Raw genomic sequence first — 17788 nt, 5'->3', positions numbered from 1 at the left:
ATGTGGGGCTAATGGGGGGCTTATGGCTGACATGAAGGGCTAATGGGGGCTTATGGCTGACATGAAGGGCTAATGGGGGGCTTATGGCTGACATTAAGGGCTAATGGGGGCTTATGGCTGACATGAGGGGCTAATGGGGGGCTTATGGCTGACATGAAGGGCTAATGGGGGCTTATGGCTGACATGAGGGGCTAATGGGGGGCTTATGGCTGACATGAAGGGCTAATGGGGGGCTTATGGCTGACATGAAGGGCTAATGGGGGCTTATGGCTGACATGAGGGGCTAATGGGGGCTTATGGCTGACATGAGGAGCTAATGGGGGCTTATGGCTGACATGAGGGGCTAATGGGGGCTTATGGCTGACATGAGGGGCTAATGGCTGACATGAAGGGCTAATGGGTGGCTTATGGCTGACATGAAGGGCTAATGGGGGGCTTATGGCTGACATGAAGGGCTAATGGGGGCTTATGGCTGACATGAGGGGCTAATGGGGGGCTTATGGCTGACATGAGGGGCTAATGGGGGGCTTATGGCTGACATGAAGGGCTAATGGGGGCTTATGGCTGACATGAGGGGCTAATGGGGGGCTTATGGCTGACATGAAGGGCTAATGGGGGGCTTATGGCTGACATGAAGGGCTAATGGGGGCTTATGGCTGACATGAGGGGCTAATGGGGGGCTTATGGCTGACATTGGGGGGGGGGTTTATGGCTGACATTGGGGGGGTTTATGGCTGACATTGGGGGGGTGTATGGCTGACATTGGGGGCTGATAGATGGCTAAAGGTTTGGTGGTTGATCTGAGCCATTGGGGGTCTAATCTGAGGTCTGATTAACATTGGGGGTCTGATTGCTGGTCTGACCTGAGGTGTAATGAAAAATATTTTTTTCTTATTGTTCTCCTCTAAAACCTAGGTGCATCTTATAGGGCGAAAAATACGGTACAGTGCAGCAGAGACCAGTGCAGCAGAGACCATAGTCAGTTTATATAGTCATTATATAGTGTTATATATTTTAATATGCACATTTGTGTTTTGTTATGCGCGTGAATCAGTCGGTCCCGCCCACCCCCTAAGCCCCGCCCCAGAACTCCGCCCCCCCCCCTCCCCCCCCCCAACCGGTCCCTGGGAAAATTGGCTTGCATGAAACCGGTCCTTGGTGCAAAAAAGGTTGGGGACCACTGCTCTAGGGGACTGTTGGAGATTATAAAAATTTAGTACTCCATGGAAGTGTGATACTCCCTGAAGCAATCGATAACGCAGAGGCCCGGATGATCGGGGCACATGTCACACTGAGTAGTGGTGTCCTTCCGAATCCCCCTCTTGTGACACACTCTGCATCTTTTTTGGGTTCGTCCCTTCTTTCCAGTATGGGGGACCACACCTGGAAAATGTTGGCCAGGGACGATCCGGGCGCCTCCAATTCCCGAGGTACTTCGGCCTGCTCTTTCCGGTCCGAAAAGATCAGGTCTTTGAGGACTGCCTCATAGAATTGGAGGAATGTCCCTGTGCTGCCAGCGCTTCGGGATAGTACAAAAGAGTTGTACATGGCAACCTGTACCAAGTAGACCGCATGGCGTTATATGGCTTGAGGACTTGATCAGAGAGATCAACTCCTCCCATATCCCGATTGTAGTCGACGTTACAATCGGGCTTGAGGACCGTTGCCGCGGTACCTCGCACAGAGATGGGGGTGGTGCTGTTACCGTGGATTGTGGACAGCATAAGGACATCCCTCTTGTCCTTATACCTGACCAGCAACAGGCTTCCACTGGTAAGGGCACGGGTCTCACCCCCGGGGATAGGTACCTGGAGGGGGTGGGCAGGGAGGCCGCGTTGATTTTTCCGCATGCTCGCACAAGCGAACGTGGATCTGGCGGCAAGGGACCTGAACAAGGGAATGCTGGTATAAAAGTTGTCCACGTACAAGTGGTAACCCTTATCCAGCAGTGGGTACATAAGGTCCCACACGAGTTTCCCGGTAACACCCAGAGTGGGGGGACATTCTGGGGGTTGAATCCGGGAATCTCGCCCCTCGTACACACGAAATTTGTAAGTGTACCCTGAGGTACTCTCACAAATTTTGTATAGCTTCACGCCATACCTCACCCGCTTTGTGGGAATGTATTGGCGGAAACTGAGTCTCCCCTTGAACGCAACGAGAGACTCATCAACCGCGACCTCCCTTCCAGGTACGTAGGCCTGCTGAAATTAGGCCCCAAAGTGATCGATGACCGGCCGTATCTTATACAGCCGGTCATAGGCAGGATCACCTCGGGGGGGACATGCTGCATTATCGGAATAATGCAGACATTTCTGGATGGCCTCAAACCGAGAGCGTGTCATGGCCGTACTGTAGAGTGGGGTCTGGTAGAGGATGTCCCCACTCCAGTATTGCCTGACACTGGGTTTTTGCACTAGACCCATATGCAGCACGAGGCCCCAAAATGTTCTCATCTCGGCTGCACTGACCGGCGTCCAGCCACCGGGTATAGCCAAAAATGATCCCGGGTTTTGAGCGACGAACTGTTGGGCGTACAGATTCGTCTCCTCCACCATCAGATTCACCAGTGGGTTACTGAAAAAAAAATGAAAAAAGTCAATTTCAGTAAACCCCACTGTGGGAATCTGGATTCCTGGATTGCCAACAAAATCCGGAATCTCGGGCTCAAAGTCCACTGGGGGACACCAGCTAAGTTCATCGGCAGGGGGCTCCGGTGAGCTTATTTGGTGGGCCGGGAAACCAGTACGAACCCCAGGGCGGCTCGTACTAGGGTGGGCCACAGGATCCCTAGCATGTGGGGCCCCTGGCTCCGTCGCCTTGGGGGCTCATCGTCATCAGATGATGATGAGGAGGATGCGGATGACAAAAGGAACGTGGGGTCATCCTCATCCTCACTGGGGCTCTCGGAGTCGGAGGCAATCTGGGCGTATGCCTCCTCCACCGAGAACATCCGGCGGGCCATGGGTATGTGTGTGTGCGTGTGTGTAAACCTTTATTCTAAGTGCGTGTGTGTGGGGGCACGGGTGTTCGCATACTAAAAAGTCCAGGCAAAAAAAAAAGTTCAAACTTGCTGATCAGCGGTGGGGCGGGCGATGCGCTAACAGTGGCGGGGGGGCAAGATGCGGGGGGGGGGCAAGTGGCAGGGGGGGTCTGGGGTCTGAAAGCTGAAACAAAAAAGTTTAGAATAAATGTGCTTTTTTTTTTTTTCAAACTTTTCCCTTCTATCCCTGCTTAACGGTGCCTCTCCCTCACTGACCCTAACCTACCTGGAGGGTGATGGGTGCAGGAGGGTGATGGATGGCGATTAGGGGGACTCAGGAGCTGGTGCTGGACGGTGCTGCAGGGTGCTCGTGCAGAACAGGAAGAGGAGGGGAGAGAGGAGCGCAGGAAGTTTGAATCTCGCGCCTCTCTCCCCTGCACCAATCAGCACCCTGGACAGCAGCGTTCAGCACCAGGGCCAGCACCGCCTCTCCAAATCTTCGGACTGTGATTGGTGGTGTATAATCACGCCACCGATCGCAGTCTTTTTCCGGTTCATCGGGTCACTGGAGACCCGAATGGACCGGAAACGCAGCAAACCGCAGGTCTGAATTGACCTGCGGTTTTCTGCGATCACCGATACGGGGGGGGGGGGGTGTTAAATGACCCCCACTGGCGTTGTTACAGGATGCCGGCTGAATGATTTAATCCCCGCGGCGCCGGCATCGCGATTTAAAGCCATGACGTACCGGTACGTCATGTGTCCTTAAGGACTCGGGAAACATGCCGTACCGATACGTCATGTGTCCTTAAGGGGTTAAATGAGGCTCCACGGTGTTTTCTTTAGCTGGTCTCCTTAAGATCAGCTATTCTTTATTTTTCATTCACTTCTGTAGGAGTTTGAAGAACAGCTGAGCATGTTTGCATGTTAGGAGTTGTAGTTTCACAGTAGCTGAAGTGCCGGAGGCTGCTGACCGCTGGTCTAACGGTAAAATCAAAAAATAAATCTGTATTGGAAATCCATATAAAAGACAGCAGGTACATAAGTAATAGCTCTTACGCATTTTGCACAGGTACGTGCTTAATCATAGCATAGGGATATAATGTACAGGACGGGATTTAAAAAACAAAGGACCATACAACAGTGAGATGAAAATGACGTCAGAACAACTGCACTATGAGAAGCAATTATACAATACATAATATATATTCTATAATTCAGAATGATCAAATAATACTCTCAAATAAATGTCGCTTCTTTGATTTATCCGTTGTCCACAATTCCAGAAGCATTTATTCGGTTGTTTATCTATATCAGCTACCACATCTGCAATAAATGGACTGGTGAGCTTTTCTGTTTTTTTTTGTGTTAAATGTCTAGACAGAACAGCAATGAGTGGGTAATATACAGGTAGCAGAGATGTGTGTGTAATGTCCAGGGAGCACAGTAGCTCTGCTGCATGCACACTCTACACACAGGACTGCTGTCTATACATTATAGACACCTACAGGTCTGTTATGGGCACATTCTGTGTGCGTACCCCTGATGCCAAACGAGTTCCACCTCTAAGAAAGAGAAGTAGTAGAGTTTCTCTGAGATAACAAAGCCCAGTGCCTGACTCCTCCCACACAAGTGACTAAACACATTGCCATGATGACGTCACCAGTGGTGTAACCAGAAGAGGAAGTGATTCTACAGTCAGGGGTCACTGATCACTCCAGGGGGATGTATTGCAGCTTCTGCAGAGGAGGTGAGTGTAGGATTAATAATGCTGTTCTCCTCATTGCAACTTTAACCTCTTCTTATCCCCAGACATCCTGCTGCACTGGTGAGTATAATGCTGATGAGGGGGTATAATGTAATCCCCTTGTAATGTCCTCCTCACAGTACATCTCCCTACCAGCATGTCTGTATTCTCTGACATTTCTCCTCCAATCACAGAATAGATCGCCTGTCAGAGACCTGGGGGTTGAGAGTAGCGACTGGTAAGGAGGCACCAACTGGAGCTCCACACTGGAGGTGACATGCTGACCTTTAAAGAGCCACAAGTGGCATTGATATGCAAAAACCTTGATTCTATATGTATATACTGAGAGTAACGCTCCTAGCCTAGTTGTGCAGCTGCACTTTTGTGTCATTTCACGGGGAAGGGGGGCTTTGAAGCTGTAAAAATATTTTGCCATTTATACAGGGTGTCTGGGGGAAAGCAGATGTTCTAAAACTTCTGTGGTGTGCGCAGTGTGCTAGGGGAAGGGAGTAAATAGGAGAGAATAATGAGTCAGAGGATGGTTACAGTAGGCTGGGATGAATGTGAGGAGGTTACATGAGGTTGTGACGAGAAGGTATGATAAGTGTAAAATGATGATAATTTATTATGGGATATTTTTTTAGATTTCTGTCTCTTGACTTCATTATTTCATGGTCCAACTCCCGCTCAACTCGAGAGTCTTCTCCTTGACTGGCCCATGAAGGATGGACAAGCATGGGAACCACATAACTGAGAAGATATTAAACCTCACCTTGGAGATCATCTACCTGCTGACCAGAGAGGTGATTTTAGGAAATAGTTAAATGATGTCACTTAATAACCCATGGATATAACCAGGGAGGTGAGGGATTTGGGAAATGTATATAGTCATATGTATCATGGTCTGTCTCAATACACAGGATTATACAGTAGTGAAGAAGACATCTGATAATTTTATGAGCAATTGTGTGTCAGGGGGATGGAGCAGGACCCAGAGCCCCATCATGGAGCCTCCAACTCACTCACTAATACCTGAGAGGAACAATGATCAGAAGATTCTAGAACTCACCAACAAGATCATTGAGCTGCTGACTGGAGAGGTGAGCGCTGGTGGGAATGCTGGGACATTATACAGTAACACAAGGGTTAATATGTCTGGATCATAACTGCATCCTTGTGTCTGTGTCAGGTTCCTGTAAGGTGGCAGGATATCACTGTCTACTTCTCCATGGAGGAGTGGGAGTATTTAGAAGGACACAAAGATTTGTATAAGGACATAATGATGGAAGACTACCAGCCTCTCACATCACTGGGTAGGAGGAGAATTTGTAAAAAAAAAAAGAGAACACTTTTGAGGGTCACCCAGATATTCTCATAATCTGATCATTACAGTGTATTCTGTCACTGTGTGTTTCTTACAGATGTATACAGTAAAAGTAATCCACCAAAGAAGGATCTGTACAAGGATGTCATAATGGAGGACCAGCAACCCCTCATATTACTCGGTAAAATGCCATCCAGTAGGCTGAATTCACCAGAGAGATGTCTCAGTCCTCTGTATTCCCAGGGCTGTCCAGAGGACAATTATAATGCCCTACAGGAACATCAGGTAGATTGAGCTGAGGTTTATGATACTATAGAGGGGCACTCTATATGACATAAAAAAAACATTATGGGGACTTCACAAACAGTTAAATGAAATTTGAAAATCCAGCCTTAAATGGTTTGTACCAAGTTTGAAACCTATCCCCTACCTGAAGTATAGGGGATAAGATTGTGAACGGTGGGGATCCAATCACAGGGCCCCCCACCTAAGTATGAAAGTTCTTATATGTTTCTCTGTATGAATGGAGCGTAGGCCAACCATGTACGGCTGCCCATCAATTTATGTCTGAGACTGCTGGAAATTGCTGAGCCCTGTTCTTGGCTTCCTTTCATTAGTTTTATACAGATCAATAGAGAAGCAGTGGCACTCACCATTAGGCCTCCTGCACACGACCGTTGTGTGCACCCGTGACTTTCAATGGGTCCGTGGAAAAATCGGAAAATGCACCATTTTGCAGCCGCATCAGTGATCCGTGTTTCCTGTCCGTCAAAAAAATATGACCTGTCCTATTTTTTGGACGGACAACGGTTCACGGACCCATTCAAGTCAATGGGTCCGTGAAAGAACACGGATGCACACAAGATTGGCATCCGCGTCCGTGATCCGTGGCCGTAGGTTACTTTCATACAGACGGATCCGAAGATCCGTCTGCATAAAAGCTTTTTCAGAGCTGAGTTTTCACTTCGTGAAAACTCATATCCGACAGTATATTCTAACACAGAGGCGTTCCCATAGTGATGGGAACGCTTCTAGTTAGAATATACTACGAACTGTGTACATGACCGCCCCCTGCTGCCTGGCAGCACCCGATCTCTTACAGGGGGCTGTGATCCGCACAATTAACCCCTCAGGTGCTGCACCTGAGGGGTTAATTGTGCATATCATAGCCCCCTATAAGAGATCAGGGGCTGCCAGGCAGGAGGGGGCAGACCCCCCTCCCTCCCCAGTTTTAATTTCATTGGTGGCCATTGCGTCCCCCCCGGCCTCCCTCTATTGTATTATCATTGGTGGCCAGTGTGCGCCCCCCCCCCGGCCACCCCTCTATTGTTTTAATATCATTGGTGGCCAGTGTGCGGCCTCCCCTCTTCCCCCCGCCCGATCACTGGTGGCAGCGGAGAGTTCCGATCGGAGTCCCAGTTTAATCGCTGGGGCTACTGTAGTCCTGGTTGCCATGGTTACTTAGCAGTATTAGAAGCATCATGCTTACCTGCTGCGCTGTCTGTGACCGGCCGGGAGCTTTTCCTACTGGTAAGTGACAGATCAATAATCAATGCGCCGCACAGACCTGTCACTTACCAGTAGGAAAAGCTCCCGGCCGGTCACAGACAGTGCAGCAGGTAAGTATGATGCTTCTAATATTGCTAAGTAACCATGGCAACCAGGACTACAGTAGTGTCCTGGTTGCCATGGTTACCGATCGGAGCCCCAGCGATTAAACTGGGACTCCAATCGGAACTCTCCGCTGCCACCAATTATCGGGGGGGGGGGGGGGGAGAGGGGAGGCCGCACACTGGCCACCAATGATATTAAAACAATAGAGGGAGGGAGGGGGGGGGGCCGCACACTGGCCACCAATGATATTAAAACAATAGAGGGGGGCCGGGGGGGGGGCCGCACACTGGCCACCAATGATATTTAAACTGGGGAGGGAGGGGGGTCTGCCCCCTGCTGCCTGGCAGCCCCTGATCTCTTACAGGGGGCTATGATAAGCACAATTAACCCCTTCAGGTGCGGCAGGTGCCAGGCAGCAGGGGGCAGTCATGTACACAGTTCGTAGGATATTCTAACTTGAAGCGTCCCCATCACCATGGGAACGCCTCTGTGTTAGAATATACTGTCGGATATGAGTTTCACGATCTAACTCAAATCCGATGGTATATTCTAACATAGAGGCATTCCCATGGTGATGGGGACGCTTCAAGTTAAAATATACCATCGGATTGGAGAAAACTCTGATCCTATGGTATATTAACTCCTGACTTTACATTGAAAGTCAATGGGGGACGGATCCGTTTGCAATTGCACCATATTGTGTCAACGTCAAACGGATCGGTCCCCATTGACTTGCATTGTAAGTCAGGACGGATCCGTTTGGCTCCGCACGGCCAGGCGGACACCAAAACGACTTTTTTTTCATGTCCGTGGATCCTCCAAAAATCAAGGAAGACCCACGGACGAAAAAACGGTCACGGACCAACGGAACCCCGTTTTGCGGACTGTGAAAAAATACTGTCGTGTGCAGGAGGCCTTAGACAAACTTGCAATCATTTATTCGCTCCATAACGGGTACATATCCATATTATGGGTATAACAAGGTACACACAGGCTGGCTAATGGCAGTTTCACATACATAGACGCTTTCTTAAGGCCTTAGAAAGCATTTATGTACATGAAACGGTCCTAGGTCATCCTGCGTGTATCTTGTTATACCTTTAATATGTACCTGCAGCGAGCCTCTGGTGCAGAGGATGGGAGTAGTAGTGGCCATGATGAGATCTTGTGTCACTGTGTACTCCCTCAAGCAGTCGCTCCCTGGGGGTTGGTACGTGAAAAGATAGTTTGAGAATAAGTTAAGAAGTAAACGTATAACAGTCTCTTTTTACTCAGTATAGAATATAACTTGTGGTACAGCCAGCAGCAGTAAATACAAAGTGTAGCTTCACTGCCACCAGATGATGAGGTATGATGGCTGGTTGGATGGCAATCGGTTGGCACTAGCAAGCACTTGTGGATTTAGGTGTCCACTGTAGTACAGGCTTAGGGGGAAATGTATAAAAACTGGTGCAAAGGAAAACTTACTTAGTTGCCTATAGCAACCAATCAGATTCCACCTTTCATTTTGCAAATGAACTCTGAAAAATCAAAGGTTAAATCTGATTGGTTGCTATGGGCAACTAAGCCAGTTTTCCTTTCCACCAGTTTTGATAAATCTCCCCCTTAATGTTTGTCTGGCCTAGAGATGGTTAGGGTAGGTGGTGGTGTCTGAGATCTTTTCCCTTACCTTGCAGCAGTGTCTGTAAAGCTGTATTTTGACATCACTGGCCTAGGAAGAGACTGCAGTGCTCACCAGAGTGCCACAGCCTTTTTAAACAACTGTTAGGGGTAGCAGGAGTCAGACCTCCACTGATCAGATATTCATGAGCTATCCCTAAGGACAGGCCATCAATATTGTGCTCCCGGAAAACCCCCTTTAACACTCCACATGTACACCCCAGATGGTGTAGAATGAGAAACTACTTTTAACACATGCAAAGAGCTTCTTTTGTAGCTTGATAAATGCCTTAAAGGGTTTCTCCGCTTTAGACAATCTCCACTTGTTAGAAGGGCCTGTTGACAATGAGCAGATCTGAAAGTGTCCCTCTGCTGGCACCACCAGCGAACATCTGTAACCTTGGATTTAGTGTTCAATTTCCTTTCAGTGTTACCTCAGGAAAAGTTAATCATGGCTCAGTGCTCATTGAAATTAATGTGTTGTCTGTGTAATCCAGGACAGGACAGGTCCTCCAGAGTGAGAGATGTTCTGTGTAACAGCTCTTCACTCTTGACAACACATGAAGATGCTGAACAGAGGACCTCCTCTATTAACTCAAAATTCTCTGATAAGAGAACTGTAGATAGCTGGACAACCCTTTTAAATCTCAGGGGAGATGTCAGCAGGCATTAGGTTGCTTGTCTTATTACAATGAACCTATAATGGCTTCTAAGTTTTTGGATGTCATGGTTGTTAACTGGTTCTTGACTTGTATATTACTCTTAAACATGTTACTCAGGGCAAAGATTCCACTGAAATTAAAGCCGAGGTTATGGAGACAAAAGTAGAGTCATATGCTAGTGGTAATCATCAGTGTAAGCAGGAGGAGATGCCTTCAGATCTCTGTCCAGGTGAGTCACAAATTGTATTTGTTAGATCATTACAACAATCTGTCTTGGTGGGCATTGCAGTACATTTATTGATTAGCAGCTACTACTGGCTGAATTCTAAATATACTGTATGTTCAGTAATCAGTACAATATTAATGTCAACTGCACTCCATTAAGCTGACATAATGTCAGCCGCAGGTATATAAGACCTATAGACGCACATGAATTCACTGTCAGGCTTATAGGAAAATGATTTTCACATGCATCACCCACTCATATACAGGATCAGCTCACCAGCAAGATTAATCCATGTTAGGCCCCATGCATATGACCGTATTTTTGTGCTGTCCCCATCTGTATGTCCGTTCCTCTGCCCCACAAAAAAGAAAAATAGAACTTGTCCTATTCGTGTCCATTTTGCAGACAAAAATAGGCATTTTTAACCTTGGGGCGGAATGCACACAGCAATATCCATGTTTTGCAGATCTACGATTTGTGGACAGCAAAATGGATACTATAGTGTGCATGAGGCCTAACAGATGATGTGTGTAGTAGATAAAGTGAATATTCTGAGCAGTATAGCAATTAGGCTATGGCTACACGATGACATTTGTCGCACGACAATTTTTATAATGATAGTCTATGGTGTCACACTGCGACATGCTGCGACGGGACAGTCGCAAAAAATCCATCCGAAATGGATTTTTCTGCAACCGTCGCAGTCGCAGCATCATTTATACTACGGTCAAATGACCCAAAAAATCCCTTTAGGGGTCCTAACGAAAATACTAATTAAAACTACATTTTTATGAAATACTAATAAAAAAAACAACAACTAGAGAACGAGGACTATGTACGTGTTAAAACTCTCAGGGACTAGCAGAGTACTTATTGTCACTTCATTCATAACAGGTAGGTAGGGACAGAATTTGTACTTTGTTGCTCTGTGTTCCCAATAACCACAATTTTATTTTTATTTTTTATCAAAATCATTTTTATTGATTTTAAATAAAGTACATATTGCACACAATGATCAGGATCCTGCCAGTCATTTACATGGCCAAAAATCTAATGCAATGACAATACAGAGCAATACAAAATTTTTGTTAAATAACAAATTTAACTTTCACCCAACTCCCCCCCTCCCCCTCCCTAATATTATCTTGCAGAGAGATGACTACACCACCCCATCTTCACTGTAATTTATTTAAACATCTCACAAAGGACGTCATAACCACCTAAGTTAACAGAAAATTGAGCACACGATCCTCATTGATATGTAGCGTAAACTTAAAGAGGACCTTTCACCAGAGGAAAGCCTCTAAACTAACTATACAGAGGTGTAGAGCGGCGCCCAGGGATCCCCCTGCACTTACTGTTATCCCCGGGCGCCGCTCCGTTCGCCCGGTACAGCCTCCGGTATGTAAGGAGTTAGGCTCCACCCATTTGATCCTGCCGGCGTCGTCTTCTCCTATGCTGTAGCGCTGGCCAATGGCAGCGCTCAGCTCATAGCCTGACTTCCTGTTACTGTGTCCTTCCTGTTACTGTAGGGCTGTACCCTTATTACCAAGCTAGACTGAATTTTAATGAAGTCTGATTTGATGGTGAATAGGAAGGGATTGAGGAACACAGGTGCCAGATCCTGAGACTTCCTTCCCACAGTTGACCTTTCCTCAAATGGCTTTGGGCATAGCATTACATTACCCCTACTGTTTTCACTGTTCACTTGTAAGATGTGTCCCTTGCATTGGCGCACATTGCACTTGTTTAGCCAGGATAAGTCATTTCTTTGTTGTTTGGTAGAGAAGTAGGACTTGTCAGCACCCCAGGACCTTTCTCTGTGCCACACGATCATCTCTCATATGGGAAGTTAGAGAGACATGAAGTCATTGAAAATTTTAGGAGTTACCCACCTCATTTAACATAATAAAAAGATTGCCCTCATTACTTGATGATCTGGAAATCTGTATAGTTGAGTTATTTTGTGTGTTTTAAAAAGAGAATATTGCCTTTTGTTTCCAACAGACAATTACAGAACTTATTTCGAGAAACATTATAATGATACTACAAGAGATTCTCTAGAAGAGCATTTCACTATGCAAAATATATATTCAGGACTTCACTTTGCTGATCTGTCATCTGTTTTCTCCAATTTTGAGGAACCTCCTGAACATCTTGCTCCACAAAGTTTATTTTCTGAGCCAGTTGAATACTTTACTCAGGAATCGGATGATTTTGCACAAAAAAGAGCGAGTAATGTGGATGAGTTATTTCCTTGTCCCGAATGTGGGCAGTGTTTTGCTTACAATGCAAATCTTGTTGTACACCGAAGAATTCATAAAGAAAGTATTGAAGGACAGAAAACCACATCTCTTAAAAGACTTTTTTCGTGCTCACAGTGTGAAAAGTGTTTCACCAGAAAATCTGTTCTCAATGAACATGTAAGGACTCATACGGGGGAGAAGCCTCATTCATGCTCACAATGTGGGAAGTGTTTTACCAAGAAGTCAAGTCTGCTTAAGCATGAGATTATTCACACAGGGGAAAAACTATTTTCATGCTTGGAATGTGGAAAGTGTTTTATGTTCAAAGACCATCTTGAGCGTCATCAGAGAATTCATACAGGGGAGAGGCCATATCCATGTTCAGAATGCGGGAAACGTTTCATCCAAAAATCAGGTCTCAGTAAACATCAGAAGGTTCACACAGGGGAGAAACCATATTCTTGTTCAGAATGTGGGAAATGTTTTGCAGAGAAATCGGGTCTTATTAGACATCAAAGAACTCACACAGGAGAGAAACCATATTCCTGTTCAGAATGTGGGAAATGTTTTGCACAGAAATCAGAGCTTGTTGACCATCATAGAAATCATACAGGGGAGAAGCCATTTTTATGTTTGGAATGTGGTCAGTGTTTTAGCAGGAAATCAGTTCTAGCTAATCATCAGAGAATTCACACATGGACAGTCCATACTGAAAAGTCTTCCAACCCAAAAGAGAGTCTCCTCAATCTAATGAATCCCATGAACTCCTCAGACAATATGTAAGGTATTGAAGTTCTTCACCATCATGGACAAAGACTGAGGTTGTGGAAGGACCCGAAGCAGTATAATATTAAAGCGTGGTGAATAAAATTTTACATTATCAAAATAAAGTAAAAGTTTCACATTTGTATTCTATCCACTGTGTTCCAACTGGCTCTGGACTGATCTCTTGTAGTGTTTTGGAAAAAGAGTCTTGCCAGGCATTAGGATATGCTGGCTAACTACACCGCCCATACTCATTAGGTTCATGCCCACATATCCCAACAACTAATATGCGTTTACTGACAGTCCTCCCTTAACAACAAGTTTCAGGAAAGATAAGAACCGCACATGTTCAATTTTAGCATAGCTGATCTTTTTTCTTTTCAGTGGTGTCTGCGTTTCAAATTTCATGATAATGCTCAATTTTCAAGGAAATAAGGGCACAACTAATATAGGGGATATGCCACAATTGAAACCAAGTATCTGCACACATTTAGATGTTATTTAAAAGGGTTAAGTTTAAATAGAAGTGTTAATTTATTGAATTGTATGGGCCAGCTAATATAATAAAATGTGGTTATCCTCATTAACCACTTACCGTCACGCTAACGCCGAAAGGCGTCATTTCTGCGGCGCTCCCAGGTCACACTAACGCCGATTGGCGTCATCTCGCGTGAGCCGAGATTTCCTCTGAACGCGCGCACACAGGCCCGCGCGCTCACAGGAACGGAAGGTAAGAGAGTTGATCTCCAGCCTGCCAGCGGCGATCGTTCGCTGGCAGGCTGGAGATGTGTTTTTTTTAACCCCTAACAGGTATATTAGACGCTGTTTTGATAACAGCGTCTAATATACCTGCTACCTGGTCCTCTGGTGGTCCCCTTTGTTTGGATCGACCACCAGAGGACACAGGTAGCTCAGTAAAGAAGCACCAAGCACCACTACACTACACTACACCCCCCCCCCCCCGTCACTTATTAACCCCTTATTAGCCCCTGATCACCCCATATAGACTCCCTGATCACTCCCCTGTCATTGATTACCCCCCTGTCATTGATCACACCCCTGTAAAGCTCCATTCAGATGTCCGCATGATTTTTACGGATCCACTGATAGATGGATCTGATCCGCAAAACGCATACGGACGTCTGAATGGAGCCTTACAGGGACATGATCAATGACCGTGGTGATCACCCCATATAGACTCCCTGATCACCCCCCTGTCATTGATCAACCCCCTGTAAAGCTCCATTCAGATGTCCGCATGATTTTTACGGATCCACTGATAGATGGATCGGATCCGCAAAACACATACAGGCGTCTCCCTGGAGCCTTCCAGGGGGGGTGATCACCCCATATAGACTCCCTGATCACCCCCTGTCATTGATCACCCCCCCTGTCAGGCTGCATTCAGATGTCTGTATGATTTTTACGGATCCACTGATAGATGGATCGGATCCGCAAAACGCACACGGACGTCTGAATGGAGCCTTACAGGGGCGTGATCAATGACTGTGGTGATCACCCCATATAGACTCCCTGATCACCCCATATAGACTCCCTGATCACCCCCTGTCATTGATCACACCCCTGTAAAGCTCCATTCAGACGTCCGCATGATTTTTACGGATCCACTGATAGATGGATCGGATCCGCAAAACACATACAGGCGTCTCCCTGGAGCCTTCCAGGGGGGGTGATCACCCCATATAGACTCCCTGATCACCCCCCTGTCATTGATCACCCCCCCTGTCAGGCTGCATTCAGATGTCCGTATGATTTTTACGGATCCACGGATACATGGATCAGATCCGCAAAACACATACAGACATCTGAATGGAGCCTTACAGGGGCATGATCAATGACTGTGGTGATCACCCCATATAGACTCCCTGATCACCCCCCTGTCATTGATTACCCCCCTGTCATTGATCACCCCCCTGTAAAGCTCCATTCAGACGTCCGCATGATTTTTACGGATCCACTGATAGATGGATCGGATCCGCAAAACACATACGGACATCTGAATGGAGCCTTATAGGGGGGTGATCAATGACAGGGGGGTGATCACCCCATATAGACTCCCTGATCACCCCCCTGTCATTGATCACCCCCCTGTCATTGATCACCCCCCTGTCATTGATCACCCCCCTGTAAGGCTCCATTCAGACATTTTTTTGGCCCAAGTTAGCGGAATTTTTTTTTTTTTTTCTTACAAAGTCTCATATTCCACTAACTTGTGTCAAAAAATAAAATCTCACATGAACTCACCATACCCCTCACGGAATCCAAATGCGTAAAATTTTTTAGACATTTATATTCCAGACTTCTTCTCACGCTTTAGGGCCCCTAGAATGCCAGGGCAATATAAATACCCCACATGTGACCCCATTTCGGAAAGAAGACACCCCCAGGTATTCCGTGAGGGGCATATTGAGTCCATGAAAGATTGAAATTTTTGTTCCAAGTTAGCGGAAAGGGAGACTTTGTGAGAAAAAAATAAAAAATATCAATTTCCGCTAACTTGTGCCAAAAAACAAAATTTCTATGAACTCGCCATGCCCCTCATTGAATACCTTGGGGTGTCTTCTTTCCAAAATGGGGTCACATGTGGGGTATTTATACTGCCCTGGCATTCTAGGGGCCCCAAAGCATGAGAAGAAGTCTGGTATCCAAATGTCTAAAAATGCCCTCCTAAAAGGAATTTGGGCACCTTTGCGCATCTAGGCTGCAAAAAAGTGTCACACATCTGGTATCGCCGTACTCAGGAGAAGTTGGGGAATGTGTTTTGGGGTGTCATTTTACATATACCCATGCTGGGTGAGAGAAATATCTTGGTCAAATGCCAACTTTGTATAAAAAAATGGGAAAAGTTGTCTTTTGCCAAGATATTTCTCTCACCCAGCATGGGTATATGTAAAATGACACCGCAAAACACATTCCCCAACTTCTCCCAAGTACGGAGATACCAGATGTGTGACACTTTTTTGCAGCCTAGGTGGGCAAAGGGGCCCATATTCCAAAGAGCACCTTTCAGATTTCACAGGTCATTTACCTACTTACCACACATTAGGGCCCCTGGAAAATGCCAGGGCAGTATAACTACCCCACAAGTGACCCCATTTTGGAAAGAAGACACCCCAAGGTATTCCGTGAGGGGCATGGCGAGTTCCTAGAATTTTTTATTTTTTGTCACAAGTTAGTGGAAAATGATGATTTTTTTTTATTTATTTTTTTTCATACAAAGTCTCATATTCCACTAACTTGTGACAAAAAATAAAAACTTCCATGAACTCACTATGCCTATCAGCGAATACCTTGGGGTCTCTTCTTTCCAAAATGGGGTCACTTGTGGGGTAGTTCTACTGCCCTGGCATTCTAGGGGCCCAAATGTGTGGTAAGGAGTTTGAAATCAAATTCTGTAAAAAATGACCAGTGAAATCCGAAAGGTGCTCTTTGGAATATGGGCCCCTTTGCCCACCTAGGCTGCAAAAAAGTGTCACACATCTGGTATCTCTGTATTCAGGAGAAGTTGAGGAATGTGTTTTGGGGTGTCTTTTTACATATACCCATGGTGGGTGAGATAAATATCTTGGTCAAATGCCAACTTTGTATAAAAAAATGGGAAAAGTTGTCTTTTGCCAAGATATTTCTCTCACCCAGCATGGGTATATGTAAAATGACACCCCAAAACACATTCCCCAACTTCTCCTGAGTACAGAGATACCAGATGTGTGACACTTTTTTGCAGCCTAGGTGGGCAAAGGGGCCCATATTCCAAAGAGCACCTTTCGGATTTCACAGGTCATTTACCTACTTACCACACATTAGGGCCCCTGGAAAATGCCAGGGCAGTATAACTACCCCACAAGTGACCCCATTTTGGAAAGAAGACACCCCAAGGTATTCCGTGAGGGGCATGGCGAGTTCCTAGAATTTTATATTTTTTGTCACAAGTTAGTGGAAAATTATGATTTTTTTTTATTTTATTTTTTTTCATACAAAGTCTCATATTCCACTAACTTGTGACCAAAAATAAAAACTTCCATGAACTCACTATGCCCATCAGCGAATACCTTGGGGTCTCTTCTTTCCAAAATGGGGTCACTTGTGGGGTAGTTATACTGCCCTGGCATTCTAGGGGCCCAAATGTGTGGTAAGGAGTTTGAAATCAAATTCTGTAAAAAATAACCAGTGAAATCCGAAAGGTGCTCTTTGGAATGTGGGCCCCTTTGCCCACCTAGGCTGCAAAAAAGTGTCACACATCTGGTATCTCCGTACTCAGGAGAAGTTGGGGAATGTGTTTTGGGGTGTCATTTTACATATACCCATGCTGGGTGAGAGAAATATCTTGGCAAATGACAACTTTTCCCATTTTTTTATACAAAGTTGGCATTTGACCAAGATATTTATCTCACCCAGCATGGGTATATGTAAAAAGACACCCCAAAACACATTCCTCAACTTCTCCTGAATACAGAGATACCAGATGTGTGACACTTTTTTGCAGCCTAGGTGGGCAAAGGGGCCCATATTCCAAAGAGCACCTTTCGGATTTCACTGGTCAT

At 46.0% G+C, this 17788-nt stretch overlaps 2 protein-coding genes across 8 annotated transcripts in view; both read left to right on the top strand.

Moving 5' to 3' along the window:
- Positions 1-17788, top strand: part of LOC121005375 (oocyte zinc finger protein XlCOF6-like) — a 916661-nt gene that overhangs the window by 602724 nt on the left and 296149 nt on the right. The gene's annotated exons all lie outside the window — the stretch shown is intronic.
- LOC121005389 (zinc finger protein 1 homolog) lies at positions 4642-13357 on the top strand. 4 transcript variants are annotated; one of them, XM_040438116.1, is made up of 7 exons: positions 4642-4733; positions 5375-5533; positions 5651-5830; positions 5920-6043; positions 6152-6339; positions 10107-10218; positions 12223-13357. In XM_040438116.1, the coding sequence occupies exons 2-7, from the start codon at positions 5456-5458 to the stop codon at positions 13242-13244; spliced, it is 1704 nt and encodes a 567-aa protein (XP_040294050.1). In that variant the 5' UTR covers positions 4642-4733; positions 5375-5455; the 3' UTR covers positions 13245-13357. The 4 variants fall into 4 exon arrangements, with proteins under 4 accessions (XP_040294050.1, XP_040294047.1, XP_040294049.1 ...); XM_040438113.1 differs by having other exon boundaries at positions 12220-13357; XM_040438115.1 differs by having other exon boundaries at positions 4669-4733; positions 5428-5533; positions 12220-13357.

This window comes from Bufo bufo, chromosome 6 (assembly GCF_905171765.1).
Source record: "Bufo bufo chromosome 6, aBufBuf1.1, whole genome shotgun sequence".
Classification (NCBI taxonomy): Eukaryota; Metazoa; Chordata; class Amphibia; order Anura; family Bufonidae; genus Bufo; species Bufo bufo.
Note: the sequence above shows the minus strand (reverse complement) of the source record. Positions and strands in the feature narration are given on the sequence as shown.